The 13,386-nt window shown below is 38.3% G+C and overlaps 1 protein-coding gene across 1 annotated transcript; it reads left to right on the forward strand.

Moving 5' to 3' along the window:
* The first annotated feature begins 6,072 nt into the window (after nt 1–6,072).
* LOC138872738 (uncharacterized) lies at nt 6,073–7,242 on the forward strand. The gene is made up of 3 exons (XM_070151151.1): nt 6,073–6,382; nt 6,524–6,850; nt 6,938–7,242. Exons 1-3 carry the CDS (start codon nt 6,073–6,075, stop codon nt 7,240–7,242), a joined length of 942 nt encoding a protein of 313 aa, XP_070007252.1.
* Nucleotides 7,243–13,386: the final 6,144 nt, after the last annotated feature.

Consider the following 13,386-nt stretch of genomic DNA (forward strand, 5'->3'; position numbering starts at 1 on the left):
TCATTTTGAACTCCGGCCTTGGTTGGAACCTCTTTCAGGTAGGTGGTTGATATGTTTGAGGAGGCGGGGTAAACACATTTGAGGAGGTGGTACAGTCCATTGCGTGTCTCGTGGGTGCGGAGCATATGGCGGTGCATTATGGATAGGGCACTGGGAAGGTAAGGTATGATTTTGGGGATTTTGTGGAGGAAGGTAGCACTGGGAAGGATTATCTGGAGTACGAGGATATTTATGGGGTCGGTATTGAGGCTGAAAGCCTTTAGCAGGAATGCCCACTGTATCCTATCGTTGGCGGGGCTCAACATCTTTTCTACTAATCAGAGAACTGACCCGAGCAACTTGTTCGTTCCATCTGAACCAAAACTCCCTAAATCCTTCTTTGGGTTTCGTTTCCATCCGAGATAGGGAGGAGCGGTCTGGGACAATGTCTATATTGTACTGAAAATGTCGCACAAAATCTTGAGCCATGTCATCCCATGTATGCCACTTACCGACATCTTGACTAGTATGCCATTCCAAAACTACCCCAGTCAGGCTCTTACTGAAATACGCCATCAGCAACTCATCTTTCCCGCCAACACTTCTCATTTCACTGCAATAACCCCTCAGATGGGCTACTGGATCTCCGCGCCCATCATACAAATTAAACTTTGGCATCTTAAACCCTTTCAGCTTTCTGGATATCTCATCTTGCTCCACTGTCTTAGCACGCTTTGCAGTCTCACTGGAAGGCTCAAAATGAGGAGCGTAAGAGTATGGACCCGAGAACTTGAAAATTGGTTCTGGAGCATAGTGTTGGGCATCGGGGATTTTGAACACAGTCTCGCTAGAGAATCGAGGAAAGGTAGAAGGTGGATGAGCTAGAAAAATATGAGTGGTCCAAGGAGCGGGATATGAGGTGGTTCTGGGGGGGATTGTGAAAAGGTTGTGGGGGGGATATCCTAGACTTGTGATAGTGGCGGAATGGTGACAAGGCTTTCAGTGTAGTTAGTGGGAACTGATGGTAGAGGACGCCCACTAATCCAGGCTTGGTATATTTTGGTCATATGTCCTTTCAACCTTAAGACCTCTTCTTTCAACTCAGATTCTGATTCAACAATTCCCTTAGATAGATCAATAACCCCTGTGTCCAAGTCTTTGCTAGTCATTGCTACCTTGCTCTTTGACCTTGTGTTGTATGGATGAGTTACTTAAAAACCACAAACCAATCATCCTTTCGCTCAATGAAGATAACAAAATGAACAAAATGGGGACAATCTGTTAGCATTAAGGCATTTAACAGCTAAAAATATCACATTGTGTGCAATGCACCTACTAACAATTAACGGTTCTAGAATGACTTCGAGGGTCACAAGGTCACTTGGCATCATCCCAATTTGTCCATTTGAATGTTCTCTTTTCTTTTCTTTTTTAGCACTTCTTGACTTGCTCATTTTCCTTCCTTTTCTTTTTTTTTTCTAATTATCACTCTTTTCTTTCCTCTCATTATCACATCCCATAATTTCTCCTCTCTTTTTCTTCTTTTTTTTCGCTTCATTTTTTCCTTTTTCTTTTAAATAAATAAAAAAAGAATCGATCAAACCCTATGTAGGTTGTCTACGTATCATGTCCCTCATGAATCAGACCAAGCGTAGTTCTTGAAAAGTAATGGATAAATTAAACTAATAAAAATAAAAGTCTTTTTGGATTATTCATTTACTACTCTTTTTTCTTTTTTGATTTTCAAAACAAAAACAGGAAATATGATAATGAGAGACTCAACTCAACTATACTACGACAAATTCCAACACCAACTAAAAGAATCATTGCTAGAGGACATAACTATAAAGTACAAGACAACATAAAAAAGAAACAGACTCAAAATATAAAAAAAATTCTCCTTAAGCAACTCATGGATGCAACGGTCCTGACCAGACGGTCCTGGGGTGTTTGTCATGCTCAAACTCCGGTAAGTAGATTCACACCTGTATAAGAAAACTAAAGACAAATAGAATTAAGGATTTAGAACACTATGTGAGACAATAACACTCCATGTTGGACACAACAAGACATGGTTGTGACTATTTTTCTAAAATTAACCTATGTGGCTAAAAATAGCTAAAAATACAAGATTTGGCAAAGACCCCGCGAAGCCAAGAACCTAAGACTCACTAGGAAAACCGGACCCTATGTGGATTGCCTACGTATCACGCCCCGAAAGACGAGAATCAAGTTTGTGTAGTTCGGGCAGATTGAATACGGGCGAGAATAAAAAAATAACTAATTTAGAGAAAATATATTTTCCTTGAAAATGATAAAACATGTAAAACCTTTTTGGATTTTTTTTATTTTTTTTTCTTTTGTTTTTTGTTGAAAAACAATTTGTGGGAAAGTGCAAAATCTTTTTGGATTATTTTCATTTTCATTTTTTGGTCTTTTCTTGAAAGAGCGTGAAAGAAAATTATAACTGGGCCCTACTTGCTTCATTTTTATACTTCAACCTCTTTTCTTTCTCATTTACCCTCAAAACTCATTGGCCCGCCAAATGACCCCTTTTACCCTTGAAGATTCCAACATGTAGCACATTAGGATGCATCAGGATAGTCTGTTATTTTTTGGATACACTTGTCCTAGATGGACCCAACCCTTATGTTGAGTCCCCTAAGTCAAATGCACGTGATACAAACAAATGTTCCTACTTGGGATCTGGCATGGGGCCATGTTATTCTAGGTTTAAAACCTGGGTGTATTGTTCTAGATTTGTTGTATCCGAGCGGACAACTCGAGCCGATGGGGGGCTACGTACCGGGAACCAAAAGGCCATCCGGCTTGCACTAACATAAAAGAAGTCACACCAACGTGCACTTCCCCAAAGATGAGAAGAGAAGGGTTTCGTAGCAGTTTATACACAGTTCAAATAATATCAAAGCGGTAAAAAATGACATTTAACACATTAGGCCCAAACATGTAATAAAACCAGATAATAAATAAAACCAAATATAACAATTATTCTAAGCTCGAATCCTTGAACCTTGAACCAGAGATTCTGGGTTCTTTTCCCCAGCAGAGTCGCCAAATCTGTCACACCTCCTTTTTCTTACCCCTGGAAGGGGTATAAGGGAGTTTTTCCAATTTAAGCAACAATCGAAATAGGATTGTTTGTATCAAATTCAGAGTCACCACTTGGGATAATTTATGGTGTCCCAAGTCACCGGTTTAAAATCCCGAATCGAGGAAAGATTGACTCAATTTTATAGTCCGTGAACACAGAAATCCGGGTAAGAAATTTTGATAACCCGAGAGAAAGTGTTAGGCATTTCTGGGTTCCGTAGTTTTAGCACGGTCGCTCAACTATTATTATTGGCCTAATTATCAGATTACTTATATATTTTAATCCTATGTGTATTTTATTCCTTTTAATCGGTTATAGCAAATCACGATTGTCATACACCTATCTATTTGGTACATATTGTAAATCGTGTCACGGAAACCGTACCCACGATCTATAACATGTTTAATTTATTAATAAAATTAAAAGTTGTGGCCGGGTCATATAAATATACCCCGAATTTAGAATTTACGTATCATGACCACGCCACGGGAACCGTACCCGTGATCACGATAATTGTATTAATTGCGCCTAAAGCAACTAACGCATTTGAATTATTTCCCTAATCCTTAAGATTATTGAGATGCCAAATTTATGAACAAGATATTATTGGGGAGCAAATAGGCTAGCTAACATGATTTATTACTTGGCCAGATTCCTCATGGTCCAAGACCCACCTTATGACCCATTCTTAATCCTTGCAAAGAAAGAAACAACTCCAATTTTTCCACCTTAGCTAAATGAGAACGATTTCTAATGCTCGAACAGACCACGGACAAAAACCTCAGCCAGAAAGCCTTGCCGGAAATCTCCAACCTCAGAATGGACAGCCTCACTACCAGATCTAAGCAACCAAGACCCTACGCTCACTGAAATTCCCTTAATTATTTCTATTTTTCCTCTCTCCCATCTCCGTTTCTCTCTTTTGGTTCTGTATGTGTTTCCCTTCGATTGAGAAGACAATTAAGAAGCCAGTAAGGGGAAATGGGAACGACAACACTTTAAGGAAATAGGTCTTCATTAGGAATTAAGGATGTCTCGCATTGCGTTTCATGTGAAGGCACAGACGCTTTAGACGTTGAAAACTTAATTCCTCGCAAAATCTCCAGGCTAATTTCTCAAGAAATTTAGCAACACACATATGCAACCGTTTTATTTCAATAAAGGAGAAGACTGATATCAGAAATCAATGGGGCGGCGATTGGAATTTTTGTTTGAAGTAACTGATGCTTTTTTTTTGATGGCCTGACTGCCGTTCTCTTTTTGTTAGAGTTGTAGGAATTGTTTTCTTAGCTAAATCTAGGTCTAGGATTTTGGGGTATTGGGCTTAGGTTATTATAGGCTAGGTCCGAAAATTAGGCCTAAAAATGAGTTGTTTGAGTCCAAATTTTACTCTTTCTCCGTGAACAAGACTAAAAATACAACCTCATTTACCAATTAATCCTACTCAAGTAAAATAACTATTAAAACAAGACTAACCATTAAAACAAACCTATTTTTTGGTATTTTTTCAAATATCCTACTAAAAGATAAAAATGGAATCACATTAAAATCATTGCAAAAAATAAAAATAATATTCCTAAAAACAAAGTGGAACTATTTTTGTATTTTTCAATTTTATGTAAAGTAGATAAATTAAAAGTAACTAGATAAAATATTAATTAGCTAAATAAAAGAAAATATTTTTTTTGTAATTTTTATTTTTGTGATAAAATAAAGTAAAAGAGCCAAAACTATTTAAAATAGCAATATTAAACCTAAACTAAGTATTTAAATGCAAAAATATGTAAATCTTTGGGAGAGTCAAAAATCACATGCCTACAGTGTTAGTAGAGTCTTGTTTATGGGTATGAAGCGCGCCATACTTATAAACAGGAGACTACAAGCATTTAGGAAAAGTCTCATTTTTTTCATACTTTAGATCGTGCAATAAAGCCTACCTCTAAGAAATTATCTAACGTATTCTTTTCTCCAAAACTCACAGAAATGGCTCGTACTCGCAACTCTGACACTGACACTCAGGATGCTGCTCAAGAAATCATTGTTGTTATTGTGGCTCAAGGCAGAACTAAAAAGGCTCCAACTCAGAAAAGGAAGGGTAAATCCACAAGGGGGGTTCAAGTACCTCGGGTTGAACATGAAGAAGGGGTGGAGCATGATGATCCAGTACCTCAGGATCCAGTGTTGCCCCCAACAGCAGCTCCGGCTCAAACAGCTATATCTCTAGAGGTAATGCAGTCAACAGTGCTATGGAGATGTTTAAAGCCTTCATGGCCAACCAGAACGAGAGAAGAAATGAGATTTCACCTCAATCAAATAGACAGAACAACTCTGAGTCTCAAGAGTGCATGAATTTTTAAAGTTAAGTCCTTCAGTATTCCATGGTTCTATAGTTGATGAAGATCTAATGTTGTGGCTGGAGGGTGTGAAGAAAGCCCTCCGAACGATGAAAGCATTTGATGATAAAGTTGTGGAGCTGGCTGCTTACCAGCTTAGAGATGTGGCCGCCGCATGGTTTGAGATGTGGGAAAAGGAAAGAGATGAAGATGATGGTCCGCCTACTTGGGAAGAATTTAAAGAGGCCTTCATGGCTAACTTTATCCCAGAAGAGGATAGGGAAGCTAAGGCTACATAGTTTGAACAACTCAAGTATGGGAATAAAAGTGTGCAAGAGTACTACATGGAATTCATAAGGTTAGTTAAGCATGCTCCTCACATGGTTAAGATAGAAAAAGCAAAGATTCACAGGTTTGTTGGCGGTTTGGCTTACCACATTAAGGATATGACATCAGTTGTAGTGGTAGGAATGACAGCCTTCTCTTCTATTGTGGGATTCTCCAAGCACTTAGAAAAAGACATACAACAAAGGAGAGAATAAAAAGAACATAACAAGAAAGCCCGGAAAACGAGCAAGTTTAATGGTAGATCCAGTGGAGGTGGAAGAGATTCCTCTAATAAGGAGTCATTAGCACCAGCTCAGAGTTATGGAAAACCAGTCTCGCCAGAATCAGAATTTTAGGATATCATCCTCACATATCCAGAGTAATGCTGAGCAACATTCACACCAACAAGGTCTTTGTGGAACATGTAAGCGGCAACATTCAGATCAGTGCAAGCTTGGGTTTCATGGTTGCTATCATTGTGGAGACATTGGTCATATAAAGGCCAACTGCCCAAAGTTGCAACGTAATTTTAGTGGTGGATCAACTCGTCCTTCTAGTTCCTCAACTACTGCAGTTACACCACCTCAGGCTCGTGGTTTTCATAATCAGAATGGGCATGGTGTAGGCAGAGGTGCATATCAAGTTACTTAGGGAGGGGGACAACCCCATTTGTTTGCTACAGTTGATCGTCAGAGTGCAGAGGCATCTATAGAAGTTATTACAGGTATACTTTTAGTCTGATCACATAATGCTTATGCCATAATGGATCCAGGTTCAACGTTTTCATATGTGACTCCATACTTTGCAATTAACCTCGGGCTAGAACCTGAACAACTTAGTGAGCCATTCCTAGTATCTACTCTAGTTGGCGAGACAGTGAAAGTCACACGAGTCTATAGAGGTTGTATAGTTTCAGTCCAAGGTCGCAACACCAAAGCCGATCTCATAGAGTTAGAAATGGTGGATTTCAATGTGAACATAGGTATGGATTGGTTATCTTCCTGCTATGCCATGTTAGATTGTCTTGCCAAGATAGTCAGGTTCCAATTTCCAAATGAAGAAGTCTTAGAGTGGAAAGGTAGTTCAACATCGCTTGTAGGTAAGTTTATTTCTTACCTTAAGGCACAACGAATGGTCAATAAATGGTGTCTCGCCTATTTGGCTCACATCATTAATCTATAATCAGAACCACCAGCTCTTCAGTCTCTTCCAGTTGTTAGAGAATTTCCAGAAGTTTTCCCAGATGACCTTCCCAGACTTCCTCCTGAAAGAATCATAGACTTTGGCATTGATCTCATGCCAGGCACTCTGCCCATATCTATACCTCCTTATAGGATGGCTCCAACAGAACTTAATGGGTTGAGAGAACAGTTGAAAGACCTTCTTGACAAGGGCTTCATCAGGCCGAGTGTTTTACCGCGGGATGCCCCGATCCTGTTTGTCAAGAAGAAAGATAGGTCTCTCAGAATGTGCGTCGACTATCGGCAGTAGAATAAAGTTACCATTAAGAACAAGTACCAACTGCCAATAATTGATGATTTATTTGATCAAGTTCAGGGTGCAAATTACTTTTCAAAGATAGACTTGAGGTTGGGGTAACATCAGTTGAGAATCAAATAAGAAGATATATCTAAAACAGCCTTTAGAACTCGCTACGGGCACTATGAATTTCTAGTAATGTCCTTCGGGTTGACAAATGCCCCAGCTGCATTCATGGACCTCATGAATAGAATTTTCAAGCCATTCCTGGATATGTTTATTATCATGTTTATAGATGATATTTTGGTATACTCTAAGAGCAAGGAAGATCATGCAGAACACCTCAGAATAGTCTTGCAGGCCTTGAAGGAAAATGAGCTTTATGCCAAGTTTTCAAAATGTGAGTTCTGGTTGTAGTCAGTAGCATTAATTCTTAGACCACGTGGTATCTAGTGAAGGCATAAAAGTAGACCCTCAGAAGACAGAAGCAGTCAAGAACTGGCCTAGGCCGACAACGCCAACTGAAATCAAGAGTTTCTTGGGGTTAGCTGGCTACTATAGAAGGTTTGTAGAGGGGTTTCCCTCACTTGCAGCTCCATTAACTAAGTTGACTCAGAAAGTAGTTAAGTTCCAATGGTCAGATGCTTGTGAGCAGAGTTTTCAAGAGTTAAAGAAGAAGTTGACCACTGCACCTGTGTTAACCTTGTCGACAGGTTCGGGTGGGTTCACAGTGTATTGTGATGCCTTCAGAGTTGGTCTTGGTTGTGTTCTTATGCAAAATGGAAAAGTTATTGCTTATGCTTCCATGCAGTTAAAGAATCATGAAAAGAACTACCCCACACATGACTTGGAGCTTGTAGCAGTGGTGTTTGCATTAAAGATATGGTGACACTACCTTTATGGTGAACATTCTGAAGTGTTTACAGATCACAAAAGCCTCCAGTACATTTTCAAGCAAAAAGAATTAAATTTGAGGTAGAGAATGTGGCTCGAGCTATGGAAAGATTATGACATCAATATCCTTTATCACCCGGGCAAAGCTAATGTGGTAGCAAATGCACTTAGTAGGAAGTCAATGGGTGTCTTAGACCATCTTGCAGTGCAAATGTGAACTTTGGGTTGAGAAATTCAAAAATTGGCAAATGATGGAATTAGATTGGATGAGACCGAAGAAGGAGGTATAACTGCTTATGCCTTAGCGCAATCCTCTCTAGTTGTGTATGTTAAGTCTAAGCAAGATGAAGATCCGTACTTAGTGAGTCTATAAGAAGGAGTTAGAAATAAAGGAATCACTACTTTCACTCTAGGAAGTTACGGAGTTTTGAAGTTGAATGATCGGTTGTGTGTGCCTGATGTAGATGGTCTTAGAAAGACCATAATGGAAGAAGCTCACAGTTCGAGTTACTCTATCCACCCAGGTGCTACCAAAATGTATCTTGACTTGAAAGAGTTGTATTGGTGGAAAGGCATGAAGAAGCAAGTAGCAGATCACGTGGCTAAATGTTTGAATTGCCAGCAAGTCAAAGCCGAGCATCAGAGGCCTGGTGGCCGAGCTTAAGATATAGAGATACCATAGTGGAAATGGGAGATGATTAATATGGATTTCATAGTAGGTCTACCTCGCACGTATCGTAAGCAAGATTCAATTTGGGTTATTGTAGACTGGCTGACAAAGTCTGTGCATTTCCTACCAGTAAAGATGACAGATTTTGCAGAGCAGTATGCGCAGTTGTACATCAAAGAAATAGTCTGATTGCATGGTACTCCAGTTTCAATTATATCTGACAGAGACCCTCAGTTCACGGTGCATTTTTGGCAGGCATTTCAGAAAAGATTAGGTACCAAGGTCAACTTGAGCACCGCTTTCCATCCACAGACCGATGGCCAGGCAGAAAGAACCATTCAGACACTCGAAGATATGCTACGGGTATGTGTTATAGACTTTAGATGTAGTTGGGATGATCACTTGCCACTTATAGAATTTGTTTACAATAACAACTATCAGGCTAGCATCGGTATGGCTCCTTATGAAGCGTTGTATGGGCGAAGATGTAGGTCTCCAGTGGGTTGGTTTGAACTAGAAAAGGTGTCGTTGATTGGTCCAGAGTTTGTTTGTGAGGCCTTAGAGAAAGTTTAGCTAATCAGGGAAAGACTGCAAGCGGCCCAGAGTCGTCAAAAATCTTATTCTGACAAGAGACATCGTGAGTTAGAGTTCATGGTTGGTGACAAGGTATTTTTGAAAGTTTTACCAATGAAAGGGGTTATGAATTTTGGTAAGAAGGGGAAACTTAGTCCTAGATTTATTGGACTTTATGAGATTATAGAAAAGAAGGGAAACATGGCATATAAGCTAGTGTTGCCCGTTGAATTATCCTCTGTTCATCCTGTCTTTCATGTGTTTATGCTTAGAAAGTACATTCATGACGATTCGCTTATAATACCTGCTGATACCATAAAAATGAAAGAAGGCTTGACTTATGTAGAGGTACCTATAGAAATTCTCGATAGGCAAGTAAGAAAGTTGAGAACAAAAGATATAGCATCGGTAAAAGTTTTGTGGAGTAATCATGATTCAAAGAGGCTACGTGGGAGGTCGAGGAAGATATAAGGAAGAAATATTCATATTTATTTGAGGAAAAAGGTATGTGAACCTAGATTGATTTGACATTTATATTTAAATTATTAAATACAAGTTAGCATATGTTTATGTCTTTGCTTGATTATACTAAATAGTTGAAATAATTTAGTTTTTGTCAGAGTATATTTAGTTATTTAATAATCTAGTGCCATGCCAGAGTACATTTAACTCATTAAAGTGATTTGCATTTGCTAAAGTGTTGTCCTTTAGATTCTTGTTGGTTATTGTGGTACCTCCTTGCAGGAGTGTGAGTAATTAATTTATGAGTTGTGTATGGTGCCTATGAATGGCCTGTTATGGTATATTTGGTTGTTGTTGGTGTAGTTGTGGTATTTGTGACAGGGATATTTTTTTGATAGTCCAATTTACAAGGGCTGCCGAAATATTTAAAAATTTAGGGAGTTAGCCAAAATTTTGAGTCCCTTGGGAAGGAGAGTAGTGCTAAGAAAACTTAAGAAATTCAATGACTTAAGGAATGATTATTAGTTTAAGAATAAGGCCCTAGCAACTTTCGAGGACGAATGTTTTTTTAAGGAGGAAAGATTGTAACACTCCTCAAATTTATAAAAATTTCAAGACTCGCTAAATATAAAATTTAATTTTTTATCTTAAATTATACTTCTATTACGGATTTAAACCCCTGTGATTGATTTTTGAGTTACTTTTCTATTTATAAATAATTGGATATACAAATAGGGGAATATTAATAATTTTAATATTATTTAATATTAAAAGTATGTATAAGTTAATACTAGTTAAGTCAAAACCAAAAAAAAGGAAAACAAAACAAAAATAAAAAGCACGTGCCTTAGTCCATAAAGGGCTATGGAAGGCAAACTATTAAGCAAACTAATAAGAAGCACGTGCCTTAGCCCTTATACAAGAAACAGAATGTTATTCTGTTCACACAGCAAACGCAAGGCACGCAGGCAACAAAATAAATTTTAGAGTTCTTTACAAACCACCAATTCTTGAACTCAGGTACATAAATTTCTTATTATCAATTATTCTATAGTAGTAATAGGTAAGAATTGAATAATTAATTCCCTTCTTCCTCTGTATCAACATAAATCCCATGTTTAGGTGTGAAACTTTGAAATTAATTCAATTGCACCGATTGTTATAGAATCAATTATTTGACGGGTATAAATTGGACTGGGGCCTACGTATTGGCTCAAGAAGTTTTGAGGTGAGTGGATACAATCCTTTACTAAAGTGGTTCTACTCACAAAAATATGCCCACAAAGTGTTTGATAAAATGCTTTAAAGAGTCAACATGTGCTTCACTGGAACGAGTGAATACATGTTGACTAAGTATATTCTAGTTAAAGCTTATGTATTTTATTCGAGAAGTATAAGCGTCTATTTTCATATTTTTATGCTTTATTACACGATCTTACATGTTAAAGTCTCAAGAGTTAGATAGAACTTGTAAAAATACTGTGAGTAATTTTATTTCATGCTTATGCTATGTATGCACTCAAGAATATTGATATGAATATTGATATATAACTTACCAAACAAGATCTAGACTTGAAAAGTAACAAGAAGAAGTTTCAGAAAGAAAAGATTTTTGGGAGTATCCTTTATTCCGAGAAGGGGTCATCGTCTAGGCTGAGGGTCCTGACCAAGGCGTTGACTTCCTGAAACTACTTGTAGCAAAGTGGGGAACACACGAGCCGAGGGTCTCATTGCTGAGAATTACGTAGCCATGATAAGGTATGATACATGAGCGTTGAGAATCATGAAGCGAGCGGCACCTCGTGGATTGGGCCTATTCGATCATGTTGGGATCGAACCCGTGCCGATCACACGGTGACTGAGACAAAATTAAGTCAGGATAATTGGAACTCCCAAAGTATAAAGTGAAGTATTTTTTTATAAGAAAGAAAAATAAAAGAATTTCTTTTAGAATATTCATAAACTTCTATTATGCAATTATTTAGAATTATTCTTATAAGCTTTATGTTTTACATGCATTTAGAACCTTTGCTCGTAATGTATATGTTATTAAAGTTTTGCCCCCTGTTGTTGAGTTTCACTGAGTACAATGGATGGTACTCACATTCTCTTTAGGGAACATACGTTGGTTAGCGGTACAATGTAGGAACCGGTTTTGCAGGCGAGCAGGTTATGGGTTAGGACTTCCTTCTCTTCCGGTGTTATTGGTGAGCTCCACTTTTGTTCGTGGAGTATTCCTTAGAGTCATCTTTATTTAGTAATTTCTTTGTTTACTTAGAGAACTGGCCAGGAAATCTCATGTCCTGAGCAGTGCGTCAGTTTATCAGTAGAGGCCTCATAGACATAGTCGTTAGGTTAAGATTCAGATGTTTTGATAATAACTTAGCAGTAATTCAGTAGTTAATACGAATAAAGTTTTGGAGTTGATTTATTTAAATTAATCAAAAGTATTTGGATAGAGTATTGCCTTGTTGCATATAAAGTTTGGAGTTATAATAGATTTGATAAGCAGAGATGGTTCGCTCGGTCATGTTTAGTGATCGAGTGCCGGTCAAGGCTTGTTCAGAAAATGGGCCATGACGGTTATGTACATCTATACCTATGCATGACACGACATTTACACGCACGTGCATGATATTATAACTGTTTCAGGATTTGCAAAGTTATTTAGACTTACAGGCGGAATTCCTTATTCCATGTTTCATCTATATCTCTTATGTACTGATTGTTATGCCTTACATACACAGTACATTATTCGTACTGACACCCTATTTTACGGGGCCTACGTTTCATGCCCGCAGGTATAGGTAGGCAAGCTGACAGTCCCCCTTCTTACGATCATTGATCAACGAAAGTTGGCATTCTCCACTTGATCCGGAGTTGCTTTTGATTTTCGTACGATATGTTTGTATACATCTATAGGTATGACATGGACCAGTCTCGTCCTTGTACAGTTGTATTTTCTATTAGAGGTATGTAGACAATTATGTATAGCTGGATAGTATTTGGCCTTGTCGGCTTCCAATTTTGGATATATAGTTGTCTATAGCAGCCTTGCCGGCTCGCCCATTGTATTCTGCATGTATATGTACATATGTCTTTTGGATAGGTTTCCCTCACATGTGTTATTCATGTTTATATCTTAAGACTCATGCTTAAGGATGTTCGATCGTGCGATATGAGAATTCATGTTCCTAAAGATATGTTATATTTACAGCGATACCTCCAAAGATTACATCCACCCATAAGGGAAAGTTTGTGGCTGGTGAGACTATGAATCGAGCGCCATGAGTTACCAGGGCTCGGGGAGAGTCTCACAAAGAAATAGTTAGTAACATTCTTTTCTTTGTCAGAATCGACTGTTGCCCCGTCAAATGCAAATATATCAACTAATACTGTCATGACCCAATTTCCCTATAGGTCGTGATGGCAACGGTGTCGTGATGACAGTCCCCGATTTCCCAACGTCGCTTCCAGGAAAGCCAACGGTGAACTAGCCATGTATTTATTCTTTTTAACATTTTTCGGATTAGTTAATTTTTAATTATTAAACAAGT

The sequence above is a fragment of the Nicotiana sylvestris genome, chromosome 7 (genome assembly GCF_000393655.2).
Source record: "Nicotiana sylvestris chromosome 7, ASM39365v2, whole genome shotgun sequence".
In the NCBI taxonomy this organism is placed as follows: Eukaryota; Viridiplantae; Streptophyta; class Magnoliopsida; order Solanales; family Solanaceae; genus Nicotiana; species Nicotiana sylvestris.

What these genes read in the sequence shown, in the direction of transcription:
- LOC138872738 (XM_070151151.1), top strand. Translation starts at nt 6,073, where the DNA reads ATGGAAAACCAGTCTCGCCAGAATCAGAATTTTAGGATATCATCCTCA. An exon ending in TGGGCATGGTGTAGGCAGAG is followed by an intron (nt 6,383 to 6,523) that starts GTGCATATCAAG and finishes TAATGGATCCAG; the next exon opens with GTTCAACGTTTTCATATGTG. An exon ending in TAGTTCAACATCGCTTGTAG is followed by an intron (nt 6,851 to 6,937) that starts GTAAGTTTATTT and finishes ATCTATAATCAG; the next exon opens with AACCACCAGCTCTTCAGTCT.